Source organism: Xyrauchen texanus, chromosome 46 (assembly GCF_025860055.1).
Source record: "Xyrauchen texanus isolate HMW12.3.18 chromosome 46, RBS_HiC_50CHRs, whole genome shotgun sequence".
NCBI lineage: Eukaryota > Metazoa > Chordata > Actinopteri > Cypriniformes > Catostomidae > Xyrauchen > Xyrauchen texanus.
The window spans coordinates 27,634,876-27,659,875 of NC_068321.1; the positions used below are offsets into that span (position 1 = coordinate 27,634,876).

General features: G+C 40.6%; 1 protein-coding gene across 1 annotated transcript in view; it reads left to right on the forward strand.

The window, feature by feature from the left end:
* The window catches only part of LOC127638196 (A disintegrin and metalloproteinase with thrombospondin motifs 20-like), a 130,762-nt gene that overhangs the window by 51,881 nt on the left and 53,881 nt on the right, over window positions 1-25,000 (forward strand). Inside the window, exons 12-21 of the mRNA XM_052119621.1 lie at window positions 3,802-3,947; window positions 10,626-10,807; window positions 11,255-11,391; window positions 12,182-12,299; window positions 12,632-12,727; window positions 13,978-14,144; window positions 17,317-17,446; window positions 17,574-17,700; window positions 20,046-20,256; window positions 20,564-20,728. Coding sequence (XP_051975581.1) covers window positions 3,802-3,947; window positions 10,626-10,807; window positions 11,255-11,391; window positions 12,182-12,299; window positions 12,632-12,727; window positions 13,978-14,144; window positions 17,317-17,446; window positions 17,574-17,700; window positions 20,046-20,256; window positions 20,564-20,728 — 1,479 coding nt within the window. The remainder of the gene's footprint in view (window positions 1-3,801; window positions 3,948-10,625; window positions 10,808-11,254; window positions 11,392-12,181; window positions 12,300-12,631; window positions 12,728-13,977; window positions 14,145-17,316; window positions 17,447-17,573; window positions 17,701-20,045; window positions 20,257-20,563; window positions 20,729-25,000) is intronic.

Here is a 25,000-nt window from a genome sequence, read left to right on the forward strand (position 1 = left end):
CTTTGGGTGGAATTATTGAGGACAAACTCAGAGCGAACGGTCGTGTCCGTGTAATGAATGTGATTGTACATTCCACAAGAACGCTGTTGTGTAACGCTGAAAGAGAAACCCTGACACAGAGATGTATATCACACGCAACGCTCGCCATTTGCCAGGAGTTCATTACTTCCTGTCGTGTTCTGAATGAAGCAGTCATGAGTGAGTGACACACGATATCAGACACAGTCTCTGAGTCTCTGAGCTGTCAACAGAAGGATTGATTTGGACCAGTTCCATGTTTTTGACCATATACCATGGGAATACCATGTTTTTGACCATGTTCCATGGGAATACCATGTTTTTGGCCATGTTCCATGGGAATACCATGTTTTTGGCCATGTTCCATGGGAATACCATGTTTTTGACCATGTTCCATGGGAATACCATGTTTTTGGCCATGTACCATGGGAATACCATGTTTTTGACCATGTTCCATGGGAATACCATGTTTTTGGCCATGTTCCATGGGAATACCATGTTTTTGGCCATGTTCCATGGGAATACCATGTTTTTGACCATGTTCCATGGGAATACCATGTTTTTGGCCATGTTCCATGGGAATACCATGTTTTTGACCATGTACCATGGGAATACCATGTTTTTGGCCATGTTCCATGGGAATACCATGTTTGTTGACCATGTACCATGGGAATACCATGTTTTTGGCCATGTTCCATGGGAATACCATGTTTGTTGACCATGTACCATGGGAATACCATGTTTTTGACCATGTACCATGGGAATACCGTGTTTTTGACCATGTTCCATGGGAATACCATGTTTTTTGACCATATACCATGGGAATACCATGTTTGTTGACCATGTTCCATGGGAATACCATGTTTTTGGCCATGTACCATGGGAATACCATGTTTTTGACCATGTTCCATGGGAATACCATGTTTGTTTACCGTATACCATGGGAATGCCATGTTTCTGACCATGTTCCATGGGAATACTGTGTTTTTGACCATGTTCCATGGGAATACCATGTTTTTTGACCATGTACCATGGAAATACCATGTTTTTGACCATGTTCAATGGGAATACCATGTTTGTTGACCATATACCATGGGAATACCATGTTTTTTGACCATGTACCATGGGAATACCATGTTTTTGACCATGTTCAATGGGAATACCATGTTTTTGACCATGTACCATGGGAATACCATGTTTTTTGACCATGTAACATGGGAATACCATGTTTTTGACCATGTTCCATGGGAATACCATGTTTTTGACCATATACCATGGGAATACCATGTTTGTTGACCATGTACCATGGGAATACCATGTTTTTTGACCATGTACCATGGGAATACCATGTTTTTGACCATGTTCAATGGGAATACCATGTTTTTGACCACGTACCATGGGAATACCATGTTTTTTGACCATGTAACATGGGAATACCATGTTTTTGACCATGTTCCATGGGAATACCATGTTTGTTGACCATATACCATGGGAATACCATGTTTTTGACCATGTACCATGGGAATACCATGTTTTTTGACCATGTACCATGGGAATACCGTGTTTTTTGACCATGTACCATGGGAATACCATGTTTTTTGACCATGTACCATGGGAATACCGTGTTTTTGACCATGTTCCATGGGAATACCATGTTTTTTGACCATGTACCATGGGAATACCGTGTTTTTGACCATATACCATGGGAATACCATGTTTTTGACCATGTACCATGGGAATACCATGTTTTTGACCATGTACCATGGGAATACCGTGTTTTTGACCATGTACCATGGGAATACCATGTTTTTGACCATGTACCATGGGAATACCGTGTTTTTGACCATGTTCCATGGGAATACCATGTTTTTTGACCATGTACCATGGGAATACCGTGTTTTTGACCATATACCATGGGAATACCGTGTTTTTTGACCATGTTCCATGGGAATACCATGTTTTTTGACCATGTACCATGGGAATACCGTGTTTTTGACCATATACCATGGGAATACCATGTTTTTGACCATGTACCATGGGAATACCATGTTTTTTGACCATGTACCATGGGAATACCGTGTTTTTTGACCATGTACCATGGGAATACCATGTTTTTTGACCATGTACCATGGGAATACCGTGTTTTTGACCATGTTCCATGGGAATACCATGTTTTTTGACCATGTACCATGGGAATACCGTGTTTTTGACCATGTTCCATGGGAATACCATGTTTTTGACCATGTACCATGGGAATACCGTGTTTTTGACCATATACCATGGGAATACCATGTTTTTGACCATGTACCATGGGAATACCATGTTTTTTGACCATGTACCATGGGAATACCGTGTTTTTTGACCATGTACCATGGGAATACCATGTTTTTTGACCATGTACCATGGAAATACCATGTTTTTTGACCATATACCATGGGAATACCATGTTTTGGTGATGTACCATGGTAATAGTATATTTTTATCCATGTACTTTGGTTGTACCATATTTTAGGGTGATCTGTAAGAACTTTCCGAGAATATATGACAAGAAATGTCATTAGACTCACATTTTAAGCAACTCAGCTGATTCTATTTTGAAGAACAGACGAAAGAAGGTTCAGTGGCGCTCCGTCGAACAAGCGCTGCTCGCGAAACAATCACATGTAAACAAATGCCACTTTCTGTCAGTCATCTGGAAACAGTTTGCAAGAATAGTGTTATATAAATAATATATAACCTATCTACCATGGTACAAGTCCAAAAGTCATAGTACTACTACTGTTACTCTTTTGAAAGGGTAAAGTCCCATGATATTACCATCCGATACCATCACTGTACCATGGCAATGCCACCGTAGGTGAGGAACAATACAACTGAAGTTTGATGGAAGGGTTTAAGATGTGGGAAGTGAGGAAGGAACATGACAGAAGTTAGAAACAGGATTGATAGCTGAGAGAGGGCGAGACAGCATTGAGACTGTAATGAGTTCTGTCTCTCTTATCTGCGCTCTTGTGTTTCCTTATCGCAGTAGCGCCTCTGTGTGTGCCATCGACAGGCTAGCGTAACAGCGCGAGACAGACGCCAGCCTGTCGTGCATTCCATCACTACGGCGAGCCCACCTTCTTCACCGCCTCAGAGCGCGCGGGGATTCGGTTACCGTACATAAAGAGACTCGTTCCTGGAGAGCCGGCGAGAGCTGCCAGAGTGTTTGTCTGGCTGAAGTCTCAGCTGGCATCATTCCCACCGATGACAGACAACACGGATGAGTCGAGAGAGCATGTGTACTGTCAGATACCACAGTAATATCACTGCAGGCTTGAGTATTAGTGCTGGCCAAACCTTTACACGAGTCTGAGGAGAGAGAAAACATAATTATTGAGCTGTTTCATTATCATTATCTACTTATGGCTAAATTCTATGGCAGCATCACATTTATGCTTCAGTCCCACAATCTGTGCTTTTATAGTGATAGTATGTGACGCCAAGAAAGCTGGAATGTGTCAAAGTATCTGTCTAAGTCGAAACTTTATTAGACTTACACACACACACACACAGACACACACACACACACACACACAGAACTGACCCCACAGTGTATTCTGAGAGGTGTTTGATCTAATGCCCTCAGATCAGATCATCTAATAAATGAAATCATGTACTGAGCAACATTCTCTTCTGGGGATTTTGTAAATCTGTCAGTGATGTTTTTATTTTGAGATGTTGCATGTTCGGCAGGAAACAGGAGATACTCCAGGATGTTATTTACTGTGTGTGTGTGTGCAGCACTGCAGGCACGGCATGTGTGTGAACAAGGAGATGGACGTGAAGCCAGTGAACGGTGAATGGGGCCCCTGGGGGCCGTACAGTGTGTGTTCCAGAACGTGTGGAGGAGGAACCCGCAGCACAACCAGAGACTGCAATAAACCTGAGTGAGAACACACACACACACACAGACGCACGCACACGCACACGCACACGCACGCACACGCACGCACACACACGCACACACGCACACACACACGCACGCACACACACACCTGACCCCACAGTGTATTCTGAGACGCACACACACACACACACACACACACACACGCACACACACGCACTCACACGCACTCGCACGCACTCACGCACACACGCACTCACACACACGTTCAGCTTGTTTTCTAAATAAGGACACACCATCGACTTCTGTTGTTTTATGTCAAACTGTAACAGTCTACAGTTGTATTTGTAAACACTAGTTAATGCAACAATTAACATGAACAAACAGGATTTATTTTATTCTTTTCTTTTACTTCAAAAAATACCATTGTTTTAAAATATGGTGCTCTGCTAATACTATAAACTTTTTGCCAAGTTTTGGGATTATTTTGGCATTGTACCATGGTAATACCATGTTTTTGACCTTGTATCACCATATCTTTGTCTTTGTATCTCCATGTTTTGTACTTGTAATACCATGTTTCTGAGCTTGTATCATGGTGTTACAACCCTGGCTCTAGGGATGCAACATAAAGGACACAAAGACAGAAGTCTACCAATCAAAAATAAAGTTTATTTAATTTATAAGGAAAATGGGGACTGTAGAAGCAAAAAACCCTGCTACTGCACTGCCGGCTGCAAGACGAGAGAGAGAGCAAGAGCATGCATCCTGGATTTAAAAGTAGCTCCCATCAGGTGACACCAATTAACCGGTTGATTGCAGGTGATCTACCAGGGAACTGCAATGACATACAAATTAGAGCACTCAGACACATAACACTCCCACCGTTAAAACATTGCCATAGAATAACCTATGGCAAAGTCAACAAGTACATGAAATAAGCAAACACAAGGACTTACGACCTTGACAAAGCATCTGCCAAAACATTATCCTTCCCACGAATGTGGCAGACTGTAAGGTCATATCCCTGCAAAAACAGGCTCCATCGCATTAAGCGCTGGTTAGTGTTTCTCATGCTATGGAGGAACACTAGGGGATTATGATCAGTGTACACAGTAAGTGAAACACTGGATGGAATATACACATCAAAATGTTTCAGAGCAAGAATAAGGGCCAAAGCTTCCTTTTCAATTGTAGAATAGTGCTTCTGATGGATATCAAATTTCTTTGAAAAATAGCACACAGGATGCTCAACTCCCACTGAATCATCTTGAAGAAGAACCGCACCCACACCAAAATCACTAGCATCCACAGCTAGCTTAAAAGGTCTGTTAAAATCAGGAGCAGCAAGAATAGGAAAAAACTGCTCAACAATGCCTTCAGATTGTCAAAAGCCACCTGACATAACTCAGTTCAAACAAAAAGAACCTTGGGACTAAGCAGGTTAGTTAAAGGTGTAGCAACAGTGGCAAAACTTTTGCAAAAACTCCTATAATATCCTGCCATACCCGAGAAACGTTTTAGTTCCCGCCGAGATGATGGTACAGCAAAGTTCACAATGGCCTCCACTTTTGCTCCTATTGGAGACACATGACCATGGCCAACAACTTTGCCCAAATAAGTTACTGTGGCCTGCCCAAACTCACACTTGGAGAGGTTCAGGGTCAAATTTGCAGCTTTTAACCGTTTGAACACATCCCCAAGCTGGGCCAAATGTTGAGACCAGGTAGAACTATAAATAACCAAATCATCCAGGTAAGCCTCACATCCTGCAACTCCTTCCAACACCTTATTCACCAGACGCTGGAAAGTGGCAGGTGCATTTCGCATTCCAAATATTATAATGGCAGAAGTTATCTGGCGTCACAAAAGCAGAGATCTCACGGGCTCGCTGGCTAAGTGGAACCTGCCAGTAGCCTTTTAAAAGATCTAACTTTGAAACAAACCAACTTGGTCAATACAATCATCTAGCCGTGCAAGAGGATAGGAGTCAGGCTTAGTGATAGCATTTACCTTACGAAAATCGGTACAAAACCGAAACGAACCATCATGCTTCTCAACTAGTAAACATGGTGAACTCCAAGCACTAAAAGTCGGTTCAGCTATGTTATGTTCTAACATATACTCTACCTCTTTGCGCAAAAGCTGGCGTTTAACAGGATTCACCCTGTATGGGTGCTGCTTAATGGGGTTAGCTTGGCCTACATCAATGTCATGCTCTAGCACATTGGTACAAGATGGAACATCAGAAAACAAGGCCAAATTTTGACCAATTAACTGAATAACATCAGAGCGCTCAGAAAGATTTAGATACGACAAATGAATGTCTAAATCAGCCAGAATTTTAGAATTTGGCAATCTACTCTGAGCAAACTCAGAGACAGCAACACTTCCTTCTCCTGTCTCAGTAGATGGAGCATTCAGGGCAGCCAAGGCCTTGACCTCTGTAGACGCAGTTTGGTTACGGTCAAAGTAAGGCTTAAGTAAATTCACATGGCACATTCGGGTTTTCCTTTTACGATCTGGAGTCTTAACCAAGTAGTTACACTCACCAACTTTCTGATCAACAACATACGGACCACTATATTGAGCCTGCAACGCAGAACCCAGTATTGGTAAGAGCACCAGCACTTGGTCTCCTGAACAAAACACACGATGTTTAGCCTTTCGATCATACCAAGTCTTCATCTTCTCCTGAGCTGCTTTCAAATTTTCTTTGGCCAGTTCACAGGCTCTACTAAGCCTACAACGAAAGTTAGACACATAGTCCAAGAGGTTAGTAGCAGTAGAATGCTCAACATCTTACCATTTATCCTTTACCAATTTCAAGGGCCCCCTCACAGTGTGGCCAAACACAAGTTCAGCTGGACTGAAACCAAGGGACTCTTGAACCACCTCTCTAACTGCGAAGAGGAGTAATGGAACGCCATCATCCCAGTCTCTCTCAAACTCTTTGCAGTAGGTCTTCAGCATAGTCTTGAGAGTTTGATGGAATCTCTCAAGTGCACCTTGGGACTCTGGATGATACGCAGATGAAATGTTATGCTGAATAGACAACTGCTTTAACACCTGGGAGAAAAGGCGAGACATAAAATTAGACCCTTGATCAGACTGAACAACTCTTGGTAGTCCAAACACTGTGAAAAACTTAATAAGGGCTTTGGAAATGGCAGATGCTGTAACCTTGCACAAAGGAACAGCTTCAGGAAACCTTGTGGCGGCACACATAACTGTGAGAAGATATTGATTACCTGACTTGGTACGGGGAAGAGGTCCAACACAATCAATCAACACATGTTCAAATGGCTCTCCAATGGCAGGAATAGGATGTAATGGAGCTGCAGGAACAGACTGGTTAGGTTTGCCTACAACCTGACAAACATGACATGATCTACAATACTGAGCCACATCGGACCTCACCCCAGGCCAGAAAAAATGCCTTAACACACGATCCAAAGTTTTCCTGACCCCCAAGTGGCCAGACAGACAATGATCATGGGCGAGATACAATATGTCCGATCGATAAACTTCTGGAACCACCACTTGAAACACACTACTCCAGTTATCGTCACATGGTATTTTTGGATCTGTCCACTTTCTCATCAAAACACCATCACCAACAAAATAGCCAGAAGCAGCATTTGATAGTACTTCTTCAGACACTAAATCTTCAAACATGGGTGACAAGGTGGGATCTTGTTTTTGCTCAAGTATTAACTGTTCACGAGATGGAAACATCTTTCCACTCCCTAACAAGTTCATGTCACCTTGGCCATGAAAGTATCATAAAGTGGCATCACCGATTGACAGCTGGAAGATTTGTCTTCAGTTTGCCTCTTAGCTGACATGGCACGAGTAGTTGCACAAACAGGAAAAGTTTCTGGAAATGCCAATTCAAGCTCATCAGGACCATCTGACTTAAGGACAGTAGAGCTTACTTCAGGGACAGCTAGCACTTTCCCACCAGCTAAATCATTCCCTAGAATAAAGGTTACACCATTTATGGGAATCTGGGAACAAAGTGCAACAACAACATCCCCAGAGATTAAATCTGATTGGAGATTAATGCTATGTAAAGGCATAGACAGAAATCCTCCACCAAAACCTTTAACAATTACCTCTGAACCTTGAGCTGACTTTTCATTGAAGGGCAAGACATCACGTAAAATCACAGATTGAAAAGCTCCTGTATCTCTCCAGATCTTGATAGCTTGACTATGTTCAGGGTCAGAAGACAGATACACAAAACCGTCCATCAAAAACGATGATGAGCCAGCTAACTCAGCTTCCTTGCATGAAGCATCAGCAACTGAAGATGCCAGAGGAAGGCTTGGCACAGGATTTACAAATGCTACAGTCTTTGCGGATTTCGGTTTCTTACTTAGAACAGGACAATCTGCGATAAGATGGCCTGGTGTCTTACAATAAAAACAAGCCCTTTCTGAAATCAAACCATCATTAGTCATTTTATTGGCAGGTGATGAGGCAAAGGGCACAGACTTTACAAACCGAAACCTATCGTGCTTACTCTGCTCCAGAAACTCACTTAAGGTCACTGCCTTCTGCTCATTCAAATAAACAGACACTACATCAGGCAGACAGTTTTTAAATTCCTCAAGCAAAATTAGTTGTCTAAGATGTTCCTTACTTTCCACCTTCTGAGACATATACCACCGATCAAACAGATTCTCTTTCTGTTTTGCAAACTCAACATAAGTGTCGTGAGCAAATTTGGTACCACTTCGAAAACGCTGGCGGTAAGCTTCAGGAACCAGCTCATATGCTTTCAATATAGCTGCTTTAACCTCATCATAATTAGCACTCTTCTCAAGGCTTAGAGCGGAATAAGCTTCCTGAGCTTTACCCACCAAGATACTTTGTAAAAGCAAAGTCCACACAGTCCTAGGCCACTTTGATGTGGTTGCCACCCGTTCAAAATGAGAAAAATATCGGTCAACATCCTTCTCTGAAAAAGGAGGAACTAACTTAATGTGTTTACCAACATCAAATGGAGAAACATCACCTCTTGGAGTTAAAGTAGCAGCTTTTAATTCCAACTCTTTAAGAGACCGTTCGTGTTCAAGATGCATTTGTTTCTCTTTTAGTTTCGCATTAACCTCTAGCTGTTTCTCCTGGAAAGCTAGCTCTCTGAGCCTAAGCTCAATTGCAGCTTCAGACAAAGGAGCAGTCACGGATTGTGGGGAAACCTGCTTAACTTTTAAGACACCATTGTCAACCAAAACACTTCTAATGATTTCCTTCACACTATCCTTCAGTCACTTCTCACTACTTGTGATGGGAATATCATAATGAGAGGACAACTGCAAAAGTTGATCCTTTGTAAAAACCTCAAGTAACTCTTCTGAAGGTTCCTTTAGGAAGTCTTCTAAAGAAGTCATTACTAAACTCAACACTAACTACTCTTTAGTAACACTACTTCCTACACAGAAGTTCAGCCGACACAGGCTTAAAAAAAAAAGAAAAAGACAAAAGCAGCAAAAATGCTCTCAAACAAAGCTTTTAAAGCTTTAACTGGAAGTAGAACTAACCCAAGCACAGAAGATTACTCACCCCAAGCAATACTGGCAATACTGGGTATTAGTCTACACTAAGGTCCACAAAGGAACTTCACACAAACACTGCTAACACACTACAGTATGGATAGTGGACCAAATAAACACTACAGTACCTCAAAAAAAAATTTGTTTAACTCACCTAACTTAAGTATTCCTCTTTTACTTCCATCAAAAAAGTGAGCATGGTTGCTGAGCTCAAACACAATACAAAACACATGAGATACACCCGGATACCTGCCTAACACTTCTAACTCCTATCTATCTTCTGAGGTGTACCGGGCACGAGGCGACTTTAAAAGTAAAAACTCAGCAACTGTGAACCAATTTATCAATGGTCACAGTTCTGAAATGCTTACCCCCGACAGAGAATAAGTCTCCACCCAGAATAACCTCGAAAACAAAAAAGGAAAAATAACAAAAGAGTGAACCGATGGAAGGATTGAGTAAGCAACCCAACTGGAACTCTCACCCTTCCTAACCGGGAAAACTCATGCATATATTCAAAAAATACTCAAACAACCATACTCACCAAATGATCTGAATCAAAGGGAATAAACAAAAACAGTCCCCAAAATATCAAAAGAAACAAATGCTTTTTACCAACCAAATCGGACAAGCCCCCATTACGTTACAACCCTGGCTCTAGGGATGCAACATAAAGGACACAAAGACAGAAGTCTACCAATCAAAAATAAAGTTTATTTAATTTATAAGGAAAATGGGGACTGTAGAAGCAAAAACCCTGCTACTGCACTGCCGGCTGCAAGACGAGAGAGCGAGCAAGAGCATGCATCCTGGATTTAAAGTAGCTCCCATCAGGTGACACCAATTAACCGGTTGATTGCAGGTGATCTACCAAGGAAACTGCAATGACATACAAATTAGAGCACTCAGACACATAACACATGGTCTTAACATGTTTTTGGGCCTTATGCTATGGCAATGAGGAGGTACCACCCTTATGTAGAATAAAACAGTGACTGTACATAAAACTTATTCTTATTGAATCCAATTCTGAAATGTATTTTTAAATAATTCCAGGGGGAATTATTACCAACAATAGACTTAGAAAATCAAATGAAGCACATCTGACACTCTAGAAGATCTTCAGGTATTTCTATCTTTCATTCGTTTGTTCTTCTCAGGCCGAGAAACGGTGGACGGTTTTGTGTCGGCCGCAGAATGAAGTTCCGCTCGTGTAACACGGAGGCGTGTCCACGTGACCAGAGGGATTTCAGAGAGGAGCAGTGCGCGCAGTTCGATGGCAAACACTTCAACATCAACGGCCTGCCGCCCTCCGTCCGCTGGATGCCAAAGTACAGTGGCAGTGAGTGTTGACGGTATATGACCTCTGACCTCAGATCTGTGCTTCCTGTCTGTTAGAACACATACAAAGCACAATGTAATTGCCCAGAGGTGACTCTCCATTTAATCTCATGCCTAGGAGAAATAATAGAGATATTAAAGAGATTTCACTCATGTGGTCTCTTGTGTGTTCAGCATGTTTTAGACAGTTCTCAATATTTCAGAGCCAGAAAGTGAATTCCTAATTAGGACACACAAACATCTAGTCTGGGTTTTAGAAAGTGTAGATTTCTGACTATGCCAAAGGAGAATAAACCTGCTTTAATAGTCATTATTTCATGCAGGCTGACACACCCAGAGAGAGATGATAGAAGGGATGTAGCACTCTTAGCATCAGTACAACAGTTAAAGTGCTGAACACAGCAGTCATGTGATTCTAATGAACCGCAATCATGGTTTCTGTTCACAGTTCTAATGAAGGATCGTTGTAAGTTGTTTTGTCGTGTTGCGGGGACGATGGTGTACTATCAGCTGAGAGATCGGGTCATAGACGGAACCCCGTGTGGACCGGACACATATGACATCTGTGTACAAGGCCTCTGCCGGGTATGTACTGAATGATTAGCATATTAATATACTGTACTGTGAATTACTCATTGTAAAAAACATAGTGAAATCATGAAGCAGATTTAAAAATCATGTTATTAGCATTGTCCATGTCCATAAATGTGGTAAAATCCTGGTTCAAGACCAAAAATCACACAAATACCAATGACCATGTCAATCAATGTGGTAAAATCATAGTACTGATCCAAAAATCTTGTTATCAGCATTGTCTATGTCCAAAAACATGGTAAAATCATGGTACAAGACCAGAAATCATGCTATTACCACAGACCACGTCCAAAAACATGGTAAAATCATGGTACAACGTCCAAAAATCATGCTATTACCACGGGCCACGTCCAAAAACAGGGTAAAATCATGGTAGAACGTCCAAAAGCGTGGTAAAATCATAGTACAAGACCAAAAATCATGCTATTACCATGAGCCACGTCCAAAATCAGGGTAAAAAATCTTGTTATTAGCATGGTAAAATCATGGTAAAAACATGGTAGAACGTCCAAAAGCGTGGTAAAATCATGGTACAAGACCAAAAATCATGCTATTACCACGGACCATGTCCAAAAATTTGGTAAAATCATGGTAGATGTTCAAAAACATGTTGTAAGTGATGCCAGTTATTTACATGATTGTATTCTGCTGTATTGATCATGTTCTAGTGATCACACATGTACTATATATCTCTGTGTGTGTGTGTGTGTGTGTGTGTGTGTGTGTGTGTGTGTGTGTGTGTGTGTGTGTGTGTGTGTGTGTGTGTGTGTGTTACCTTTAGCAAGCGGGTTGTGACCATGTTTTGAACTCAAAGGCCAGGAATGATAAGTGTGGAGTTTGTGGTGGAGATAATTCCTCCTGTAAAACTCTTGCGGGAACCTTCAACAACGCACAATACGGTGAGATTTACATTAGCGTTTTTAGCATCTCTAGCATCTCTTATTGCACTCCTATTCTGGAGACTTCAACAGTCTGGAGGCCATCAGAAGAACTCTAGACTTCAGACAGTTTTATTGATCAGATGTTGCACTTTCATCGTTCAGGACACTTTAGGTTCAGTGTAGTTAATCTGAGTCTCGCGCTGACCCCTGCGACATGTGTTGCCCAAAGGTCAACCTCAATTTCTCCGAGTTTGTGTTTGTGTAGCTGAACAAACTCTCGTTCTGCTGTTAATCAAACATGGTTAAAATGACATTTCTCTCCGTGTTCTCATCACATTGTCCTGTTTCAGGGTATAATGTCGTGGTTCGGATACCTGCTGGTGCCACAAACATTGACATTAAGCAGGTCAGCTTCTCAGGATCTCCGGGGGATGATAACTACCTTGGTAAGTCCAGAAAAATGGTCAATGTTTGTGTTTAATACGCTGACACAATCAAACCAGATTATCAGGATGTACAGTGATGGTATCAGAACAAATATCATGCTTCTTTAATATATATTTATATTTAATTGTGCTGAATATTACCACATTCACATATCGTTGATTTAACATGGTGCAAATTACTTTATAGAAAACCATGAATTAATCGTTGTATCATATCCAAATAACACGGTATTACCATGTTACATGTCTAAAAATATTGTATTACCATGTAATTGTCCAATAACCGGGGTATTACCATAGTATATGTCCAAATAACATGGTATTTCCAGGGTAAATGTCAAAATAACTTGGTATTGCCATGTAAATATCCATTGTACCATGGTAAATATCCAAAAACTGTTATTACCCTAGTACATGTCCAAATAACATGGACAAAAACATTGTAATATCTTAATAATTTTGTTTGTGTTGTTTACACATAAATTAGTCGAACTGTTCAATTGAGAGTTGACTGATCTTCATCATCTTTGAAACAATGAAGCATTACAATAAAAGCCAAATATTCGTCCAGAGGAGCGTTATATCCTCAGTGTCAGTGATGTTTCACAGGACGATCAGCATAAACAACACGCAGAGAGAGAGAGAGAGAGAGAGATGAGAGAGAGAGCGATAGAGAGCGAGAGAGAGAGAGAGCAAGAGAGAGAGCGAGAGAGAGAGCAAGAGAGAGAGAGCGAGAGAGAGAGAGCAAGAGAGAGAGAGAGAGAGAGCAAGAGAGAGAGAGCAAGAGAGAGAGAGAGAGAGAGAGCAAGAGAGAGCGAGAGAGAGAGAGCGAGAGAGAGAGCAAGAGAGAGAGCGAGAGAGAGAGCAAGAGAGAGCGAGCGAGAGAGAGAGAGCAAGAGAGAGAGAGAGAGAGCAAGAGAGAGAGAGCAAGAGAGAGAGAGAGAGACTAATGAGTAATATCATCAGAAGAGTGAGAGTGACGAGTGTGTGTTGTTTGTGTAGCTGTTAACACTGTTGAGGGGAAAGTGAGCCACAAGTCAAAAGGCCAAACACAAACAAACACAATTGAACAAACGTTCTCTCAGACATTGTGTAAAGTGTTTTCCTTTCAGCGTACTTTCTCAACTCTGAAACAGCGGTTTGTAGTATGCTGAATAGTCCTTACTGTCATTATTTCCATAAGTATAATCAGATCCATTTCAAAATGATGACTTATTGATCAACCCTTGAAGATATCTTTCTTTCGCCAGCGCTGTCTGACAGTCAGTCCAACTTCCTCCTGAATGGGAACTTTGTGGTGTCCATGTTTAAGAGAGAGGTGACGTTTAAGGGAACAGAAATCGAGTACAGCGGATCGAACACAACAGTGGAGCGGATCAACTGCACAGAACGCATCGAGGAAGAGCTCGTGCTGCAGGCGAGAGAAACACAATAAACAACAATAAACAACAATAGACACAATAAACATAATAAACACAATAAACAACAATAAACACAATAAACACAATAAACAACAATAAACAACAATAAACAACAATAAACATAATAAACAACAATAAACACAATATACATAATAAACAACAATAAACACAATATACGTAATAAACAACAATAAACACAATAAACACAATAAACAACAACACAATAAACATAATAAACAACAATAAACACAATAAACATAATAAACAACAATAAACAACTATAAACACAATAAACAACAATAAACATAATAAACAACAATAAACACAATAAACAACAATAAACACAATAAACAACAATAAACAAAATAAACACTATAAACAACAACAAACACAATAAACATAAAAACACATAATAAACAACAATAAACACAATAAACAACTATAAACACAATAAACATAATAAACACAATAAACAACAATAAACAACAATAAACATAATAAACAACAATAAACACAATATACATAATAAACAACAATAAACACAATAAACAACAATAAACACAATAAACATAATAAACAACAATAAACAACAATAAACACAATAAACAACAATAAACACAATAAACATAATAAACAACAATAAACAACAATAAACACAATAAACAACAATAAACACAATAAACAACAATAAACACAATAAACAACAAACACAATAAACAACAATAAACATAATAAACAACAATAAACACAATAAACAACTATAAACACAATAAACAACAATAAACACAATAAACAACAATAAACACAACAAACACAATAAACAACATAAACAACAATAAACATAATAAACAACAATAAACATAATAAACACAATAAACAACAATAAACAACAATAAACACAATAAACATAATAAACACAATAAACAACAATAAACACAATAAACTAATAAACAACAATAAACACAATAAACAACAATAAACATAATAAACAACTATAAACACAATAAACAACAATAAACACAATAAACAACAATAAACATAACAAACAACAATAAACACAATAAACAACAATAAACACAATAAACAACAAACACAATAAACAACAATAAACATAATAAACAACAATAAACACAATAAACAACTATAAACACAATAAACAACAATAAACACAATAAACAACAATAAACACCATAAACATAATAAACAACAATAAATACAATAAACAACAATAAACAAAATAAACACTATAAACAACAACAAACACAATAAACATAAAAACACAATAAACAACAATAAACACAATAAACAACAATAAACACAACAAACACAATAAACAACATAAACAACAATAAACATAATAAACAACAATAAACAACAATAAACATAATAAACACAATAAACAACAATAAACAACAATAAACACAATAAACATAATAAACACAATAAACAACAATAAAATACAATAAACATAATAAACACAATAAACAACAATAAACACAATAAACAACAACAAACACAATAAACATAATACACAACAATAAACATAATAAACAACAATAAACACAATAAACAACAATAAACATAATAAACAACAATAAACACAATAAACAACAAACACAATAAACAACAATAAACATAATAAACAACAATAAACACAATAAACAACTATAAACACAATAAACAACAATAAACACAATAAACACCATAAACATAATAAACAACTATAAACACAATAAACAACAATAAACACAATAAACAACAAGAAACACAATAAACACCATAAACATAATAAACAACTATAAACACAATAAACAACAATAAACAACAATAAACACAATAAACAACAATAAACACAACAAACACAATAAACGACATAAACAACAATAAACATAATAAACAACAATAAACACAATAAACAACAATAAACACAATAAACAACAATAAAGACAATAAACACAATAAACAACAATAAACACAATAAACACAGAGATTCTGAGTCCGCAATCACCAAACATTCTTAAGAATAAAGTTCTTCTTGTTACAAATATCTTTAAATTTATTGGAATGTAAAATTTTCAGCGCTTATATGTAGATACCTTCTTACAAACGTCCTATAATTTATCTTAAGAACTTCATTTTTGATAAAAGACAAACAAACATGAATTAACCACATGTTAACAGTGTCAAAATAAAAGCTTCATGTGAAAGTGTCAAAATAAAAGCCTTTGTGTAAAGTGTCAAAATAAAAGCTTCAGGTGAAAGTGTCAAAATAAAAGCTTCAGGTGAAAGTGTCAAAATAAAAGCTTAAGATGAAAGTGTTAAAATAAAAGCTTAACATGAAAGTGTCAAAATAAAAGCTTAACATGAAAGTGTCAAAATAAAAGCTTAAGGTGAAAGTGTCAAAATAAAAGCTTAACATGAAAGTGTCAAAATAAAAGCTTCAGGTGAAAGTGTCAAAATAAAAGCTTCAGGTGAAAGTGTCAAAATAAAAGCTTAAGGTGAAAGTGTTAAAATAAAAGCTTAACATGAAAGTGTCAAAATAAAAGCTTAACATGAAAGTGTCAAAATAAAAGCTTCAGGTGAAAGTGTCAAAATAAAAGCTGCAGGTGAAAGTGTCAAAATAAAAGCTTCAGGTGAAAGTGTCAAAATAAAAGCTTCAGGTGAAAGTGTCAAAATAAAAGCTTCAGGTGAAAGTGTCAAAATAAAAGCTTAAGATGAAAGTGTTAAAATAAAAGCTTAACATGAAAGTGTCAAAATAAAAGCTTAACATGAAAGTGTCAAAATAAAAGCTTAACATGAAAGCGTCAAAATAAAAGCTTAACATGAAAGCGTCAAAATAAAAGCTTAACATGAAAGTGTCAAAATAAAAGCTTAACATGAAAGCGTCAAAATAAAAGCCTTTGTGTGAAGTGTCAAAATAAAAGCTTCAGGTGAAAGTGTCAAAATAAAAGCTTTAGAATAAAATAAAAAAAATATATATATATAATATCATCAATAGGCTGAAAAATATCAGCTTTATATTTTGTAGAGATATAATTTGTGAAGGCATATCGCCCAGCCCTAGTGTCCAGTAAAGTAAAATATCTGGAAAATTCATATTTATTTTAAAATCCAAATTATTTGCAATAATAAGACTTGTGTGTTTAATAACCTCTCTGTGTGTTTTAGGTTCTGTGTGTAGGTAACCTGCATAATCCTGATGTCAGATATTCCTTCAGTATTCCCATTGAAGAGAAGCGAGAGCAGTTTGTGTGGGATTCATCTGGCCCCTGGCAGGAGTGCAGTCGCGCATGTCGAGGTAACATTTCCAATTTGGGTCCATTCTTTTGTGGAAACTGTTTGGTTACAAGTAAACAACCATCTCTCATTGAACCTTTAAACCTTTATTCCTGAAGCAATATCACTTACATTGTGTTTGTCTGCAGGTGAGCGGCGGCGGAAGACTGTGTGCATTCGGAAGAGTGACCACTTGGTGGTTTCGGAGCAAAGGTGCGAGTATCTACCTCGACCGCGGGGTGCGACGGAGCCCTGCAATACAGACTGTGAACTCAGGTATTCACACACACTTGAATCTATTGATTGGTCTGAATCTAAGTTTGATTCTCTACCTGCCCATCACAGGTCTCTTTTTAATTGATATTATTTGACTTGAAATCATGGAAATTAATAAAACCTTGAAAGTTTGAAAGTACATTTCTATAATGAAGGTTTATTTTAGATTTGTGAGCAAATAGCCTTTTTGAGTCGGTTCACAAATCGGCTGAATGATTCATTAGTGAATCAGACTAAATGATTCATTAGCGAATCTGTTTGACTGATTCGTTAGTCAATTGGAATAAATGATTTATAAGCAAATCGGTCTGAATGATTCATTAAAAAATCAGTCTAAAAGATTCATTATTGAATCGTTCTAAATGATTCACAAACAGATCGTTCTGAATGATTCATTAACAAATCGGTCTAATGGATTCATTAGTAAATCGGACTGAATGATTTGTTAGTGAATTGGTTTAAATGATGAATTAGTGTATCAGACTAAATGATTCATTAGCAAATTGGTCTGAATAATGATTTTAACAAATCGGTTTAAGTGATTCATTAGTGAATCGGACTAAATGATTTGTTAGTGAATCGGTTGAATGATTCATTAGTAAATCGGACAACACGATTTATTAGCAAATGGGTCTAAACGATTCATTAGTGAATTGTTCTACATGATTCACAAGCAAATAGTCTGAATGAATTAATAGCAAATCGATCTAAATAATTCATTAATGAATGGGTCTGAATGAGTCATTAGCGAATCGTCCTGAATGATTCAATAGGAAATCGGTCTGAATGATTCAGTAGCGAATCGGTGTAATGATTCAATAGCGAATCAGTATGAATGATTCACTTGCGAATGATTCTTAATGAGTCATTAGTGAATCAGTCTGATTGATTCAGTAGCGAATTGGTCTAATGATTCAATAGCGAATCAGTATGAATGATTCACTTGCGAATGATTCTTAATGAGTCATTAACGAATCGTTCTGAATGATTCAATAGCAAACCTGTCTAATAATTCAATAGCGAATCAGTATGAATGATTCACTTGCAAATGATTCTTAATGAACCATTTGCGAATCAGTCTGATTGATTCAGCAGCGAATCGGTCTAATGATTCAATAGCGAACCAGTATGAATGATTCACTTGCAAATGATTCTTAATGAGTCATTAGTGAATCGGTCTGATTGATTCAGTAGCGAATCGGTCTAATGATTCAATAGCGAACCAGTATGAATGATTCACTTGCGAATGATTCTTAATGAGTCATTAGTGAATCGGTCTGATTGATTCAGTAGCGAATCGGTCTAATGATTCAATAGCGAATCAGTATGAATGATTCACTTGCGAATGATTCTTAATGAGTCATTAACGAATCGTTCTGAATGATTCAATAGCAAACCTGTCTAATAATTCAATAGCGAATCAGTATGAATGATTCACTTGCAAATGATTCTTAATGAACCATTTGCGAATCAGTCTAATGATTCAATAGCGAACCAGTATGAATGATTCACTTGCAAATGATTCTTAATGAGTCATTAGTGAATCGGTCTGATTGATTCAGTAGCGAATCGGTCTAATGATTCAATAGCGAACCAGTATGAATGATTCACTTGTGAATGATTCTTAATGAGTCATTAGTGAATCGGTCTGATTGATTCAGTAGCGAATCGGTCTAATGATTCAATAGCGAATCAGTATGAATGATTCACTTGCAAATGATTCTTAATGAGTCATTAGCGAATCGGTCTGATTGATTCAGTAGCGAATCGGTCTAATGATTCAATATCGAACCAGTATGAATGATTCACTTGCAAATGATTCTCAATGAGTCATTAATGAATCGGTCTGATTGATTCAGTAGCGAATCGGTCTAAATGATTCAATAGCGAATGTGTGTGAATGAGTCACTAGCGAATCGGTCAGAATGATTCACCAGAGAACCGGTATGAATGATTCATTAGCTAAATCATAAAAGTGAATCTTTCTGAATTTGATTCATCTCTAAAAATGGGAATTCATTAGTCAAAAAGTGTCAATAGTAGTTCATGTCTGCAAAGTAGACCGGATTGCTTTCATACCTTTTCAACACAACTCACACTAGTGTTAGAAATGAACTTTTCTTAAAGATTTTTCAATGACATTTTTATTATATAAAATTATATAAAAACACCATATTTATTAGGTCAAATGATTGTTTTTTAGGACAATATTTTTTCGTTGTGGTTAATTTATTACCCCTTTTTCACGCCAACCAAACAAACTAAACTTTGAGTCAAACTGACTGATCTTCCCCAACAGCACTGTTGTAAAGTGTCCTGTGTTGACGGATCTCTGTCCTCCTCAGATGGCACGTCGCGGGCAGGAGTGATTGTTCCAGTAAGTGTGGACCGGGTTACCGTACTCTGGACGTGTTGTGCATGCGCTACAGTCAGAACAAGAGACTGAGTGAGCGTGTGGAGGGCAGAGCCTGCGCAGACCTGCCCAAACCGCAGACACGAGAGAGTTGCCATGGAGACTGCCTTCTTAAGAGCTGGCAGTACAGCGCCTGGTCTCAGGTAAGCAACACCTGTATGCACTTTTGTAAAGGCTCATATTCTAAACATTTGAAACATTGAGTCCACTTTATTGTTTGTATATGTAATTCTCAAGATTATATTCTTATTATGTTCTATTTTTGTTTATGATTTATTATCTTTCATTCTTCATTTTATTTTTGTTTTGTTCTAATCTATTTAATTCATGTTACATTATGTTTGATTCTTATTCTATTCTACTCAATCTTATTCTATTTTATGTTATTCTATTATATTTCATTCTTCTCATGTTCTCTTTGATTCTATTGTAATGCATTTGTTGTTACAGTGCTCTAAGTCGTGTGGTGATGGTGTGAGGACACGTCAGGCGTACTGTATGAATAATTTGGGTCGCATGCTGGTGGACAGAGAGTGTGTGGAGCAGCAGAGAGTTTTAACAGAACCCTGTAATGATCTGCCCTGTCCCAACTGGACCACCAGTGAATGGAGTGAGGTATATTCTAGCACTGTCATGATATCTAATGGTACAATACCAGGTAAAGTATCATGCGTGTCATCAACATGTAGAATCACAATACGGTTGTTATTTATTTTTTATGGTTTAACCTCAATCCATTTAATGCACTTTATGCACAGCCACTTCAGTTAACATTATATTTTAAATAATTTAAAAGTCCTTATTATAATTTAAAATTTCTTAACCCTTTAAGCTCTGAAGGTGTATTTTAAAGATGTCCTGTTTCAGTGGCATACCCAAAATTAAATATATTTTTCTTATTTTTCTGATTTGACATTATACACTCACCTAAAGGATTATTAGGAACACCTGTTCAATTTCTCATTAATGCAATTATCTAATCAACCAATCACATGGCAGTTGCTTCAATGCATTTAGGGGTGTGGTCCTGGTCAAGATAATCTCCTGAACTCCAAACTGAATGTCAGAATGGGAAAGAAAGGTGATTTAAGCAATTTTGAGCGTGGCATGGTTGTTGGTGCCAGACGGGCCGGTCTGAGTATTTCACAATCTGCTCAGTTACTGGGATTTTCACGCACAACCATTTCTAGGGTTTACAAAGAATGGTGTGAAAAGGGAAAAACATCCAGTATGCGGCAGTCCTGTGGGCGAAAATGCCTTGTTGATGCTAGAGGTCAGAGGAGAATGGGCCGACTGATTCAAGCTGATAGAAGAGCAACTTTGCCTGAAATAACCACTCGTTACAACCGAGGTATGCAGCAAAGCATTTGTGAAGCCACAACACGCACAACCTTGAGGCGGATGGGCTACAACAGCAGAAGACCCCACCGGGTACCACTCATCTCCACTCGTCGTCGTCGTCGTCGTCGGCAACCGTCCGTCTCGGGAGACGATGGTGTAGCTCGGTGCATCTATCTGCACCGCCGGGAATGGCTGTACAGACCAATTCTAGAGTGGCAGTCCTTGCCGCACTGGGCGCAGGAGAAGGGGGATGGCTGGTCAGGCTGCTGTTGCCGCTGCTTCCGCCGAGCTCTCTTTGCCACGGCAGTGTCGTTTCGTGCCGCTTCTGCTTTGATTGTTACCTGCCGGACTGCTTGTCGCCAAGCGGAGCGATCATCAGCCAGTCTCTCCCATGCGCTGGGGGCAATGCCGCATTGCTTCAAGTCCTTTTTGCAGACGTCTTTGAAGCGCAATTTGGGGCGCCCTGTGGTTCTGGTGCCTTCAGCCAGCTCGCCGTAGAGGAGGTCTTTGGGGATGCGGCCTGCGTCCATCCTCCTGACATGCCCAAGCCACCGCAGCCGTCTTTCGCTGAGCGTTGCATACAAACTGCTCATGTTGGCTCGTTCCAGCACCTCGGTGTTGGGGATCTTGTCCTGCCACTTGATATGCTGTATGCGACGCAGGCACCGCATGTGGAAGCTGTTGAGTTTCTTCTCGTGCCTTACGTAGGTGGTCCATGACTCGCTGCCATAAAGGAGCGTACTGAGCACGCAGGCTTGGTACACGCGCAGTCTGGTCGTCTCAGTGAGGCTAGAGTTGTTCCACACTCGCTGATTTAACTTGGCCATGACTGCAGCTGCCTTGGCGATTCTGCTGTTGATCTCAGGGTCGATGGATAACGAACTTGAGATCATGGACCCAAGGTACGTGAAGTTCTCAACAACGTCCAGGCTGTACCCGTCGATGGCGGTGTTTGGAGGGGTCTCTGCTCCCTGCATCATGACGTTGGTCTTCTTCAGGCTGATGGTCAATCCAAACTCCTTGCAGGCATGTGAGAGGCAGTTGACAAGCTGATGGAGTCCGTCTGCCGTGTGTGAAGTCAAGGCTGCGTCATCAGCGAAGAGCATCTCACGAATGAGTACCTCTGTGACTTTGGTCTTGGCACGGAGACGGGCTATGTTGTAGAGCTTGCCGTCTGACCTAGTGCGGATGTAGACACCCTCGCTGCAGTCTTTGATGGCGTATTGGAGGAGCATGGAGAAGAAGATACCAAAGAGTGTGGGCGCAAGGACGCAGCCTTGTTTCACTCCACTGCTGACTGGGAAGGCTTCGGATGTTGCGCCGTTGTAGCATACTGTGCTGTGCATATTCTCGTGGAAGGATGTGACCACTGCAAGCAGGTGCGGGGGGCAACCAATCTTCTGCAGCAACCTGAAGAGTCCGCTTCTAATGACCAGATCAAACGCCTTTGTGAGGTCGATGAAGGCGATGTAAAGTGGCATATGCTGCTCCTGACACTTCTCCTGCAGCTGGTGTAGTGAGAAGATCATGTCTACTGTTGATCGGCCATCCCTGAAGCCGCACTGGGACTCGGGGTAGACGTGGGAGGCGAGGGTCTGCTGGCGGGCCAGAGCGATGCGGGCGAACACTTTGCCTACAATGTTGAGGAGGGAGATGCCCCGGTAGTTGTTGCAGTCACTACGGTCTCCCTTGTTCTTGTACAAGGTGACAATGTTAGCGTCTCGCATGTCCTGGGGGATGTAGCCCTGTTCCCAGCAGAGACAGAGGAGGTCGTGAAGTGGTTTTAGCAGGGCTGGTTTTCCGCTCTTTAGAACCTCGGGAGGGATTCCATCGCTCCCTGGCGCCTTCCTGCAGGCAAGGCAGTCGATGGCTTTGCTGAGCTCGTCCATGGTTGGTGGGGTATCTAGCTCCTCCATGACTGGTAGGTCTGGGATGGCATTGAGAGCCGTGTCAGTCACCACGTTCAGCGTTGCGTATAGCTCAAGGTAGTGCTCCGTCCATCGCTTCATCTGCTTTTCCTGGTCGGTGATAACCTCTCCCGTCTTGGACTTGAGGGGGGCGGTCTTGGAGGGGGTTGGGCCTGTTGCCTTCTTGATGCCCTCGTACATCCCTCTTGCGTTTCCTGTCTCGGCAGCTCTTTGTATGCTGCTGCAGAGGTCTAGCCAGTAGGTGTTGGCGCAGTGGCGGGCGGTCTGCTGGGCTTTGTTCCTGGCAGTCCGGAGGGATTGTAAGATACTAGGGCTTGGATTGGCCTTGTAGGCCAGAAGGGCTTTCCTTTTTGCCTCAGTCACGGGCTCCATTTCTTCCCAGTGTGCCTCGTACCAGTCGACATTTTTCCGCTCCTTCTTCCCGTAGGCGGTAATGGCGGCATTGTAAACCGCGTCGCGGAGGCGGGGCCACTTGGAGTCGATGGTGTCATCTGCTGACACTCCCTCGCTGAGGGCGTGTTCCAGCCTGCTGATGAACTGCTGGGTTTTCTCAGGATTGCTGGCGCAGCAGGCATTTATGCATGGGCGACCCTTCTTCTTGGAGTGGTACAACCTTTTGGGTGTAGTGCGCACCTTGCTTGCTACGAGGGCGTGGTCCGTATCGCAGTCGGCACTGTGGTAACTGCGGGTGAGGAGGACGCAACCAATATCCGCTCTTCTGGTGATGACCAGGTCAAGCTGGTGCCAGTGGCGGGATCGGGGGTGCCTCCATGACACCTGGTGGATCTCTTTACACTTGAAGAAGGTGTTGGTCACACACAGGTCGTGGTGGCACAAGAGCTCGAGCAGTCTCTGGCCGTTCTCATTTATCTTCCCCCTCCCAAAGCTTCCGAGGCAGGTGGGCCAAGCCTTGTGGTCAGCTCCTACTCTTGCATTGAAGTCTCCTAAGAGGAAAAGGCCTTCAGTGCTGGGCCACCTGGATATCGCTTCATCTAGGGCCTGGTAAAACTCATCTTTTTCCTCGGCGGTGGAGCAGAGGGTTGGGGCGTACACGCTGAGAATGTTGACTGGGCCAGAAGACGTTGACAGCCGGAGGGTGAGTATCCTCTCTGTGCCTGCTGTGGGGAGCTCGGTGAAACTGACAAGTGTGTTCTTCACAGCGAAGCCAACACCATGTTGCCTGGGTTGGTCTGGGGACTTCTCCTGCCAGTAGAAAGTGTAGTTTGTTTCCCTGATGGTGCCGTTGTCAGCCAGCCGGGTCTCCTGTAGGGCGGCAATGTCGACGTTCAAGCGTGATAGTTCCCTGTCAATGACGGCCGTCTTCCTTGCGTCGTCGATCTGCAGAAGGTCTGCGGTTAGTCCTGGACACATAGTCCTGACGTTCCAGCTAGCGAAACGAAGAGCTGGAGGCTTCTTTCTTGGTTCTTCCTTTGACTTGCCTGGTGCGAGTGTTTAGTGGCCCACTTTTCGAGAGATGCCTCTCTAATCCCCACGCACCCAGTGGGGCAGGTGAGCCATGGCGGGACGGCACCTTACTGGCTGGGGGCTGCCCAGCTTAAGGTGGGCGGTGGCTGTCCAATGAGGTGCGATGACCTCTCCCACCGTCAAAGGGGACCCC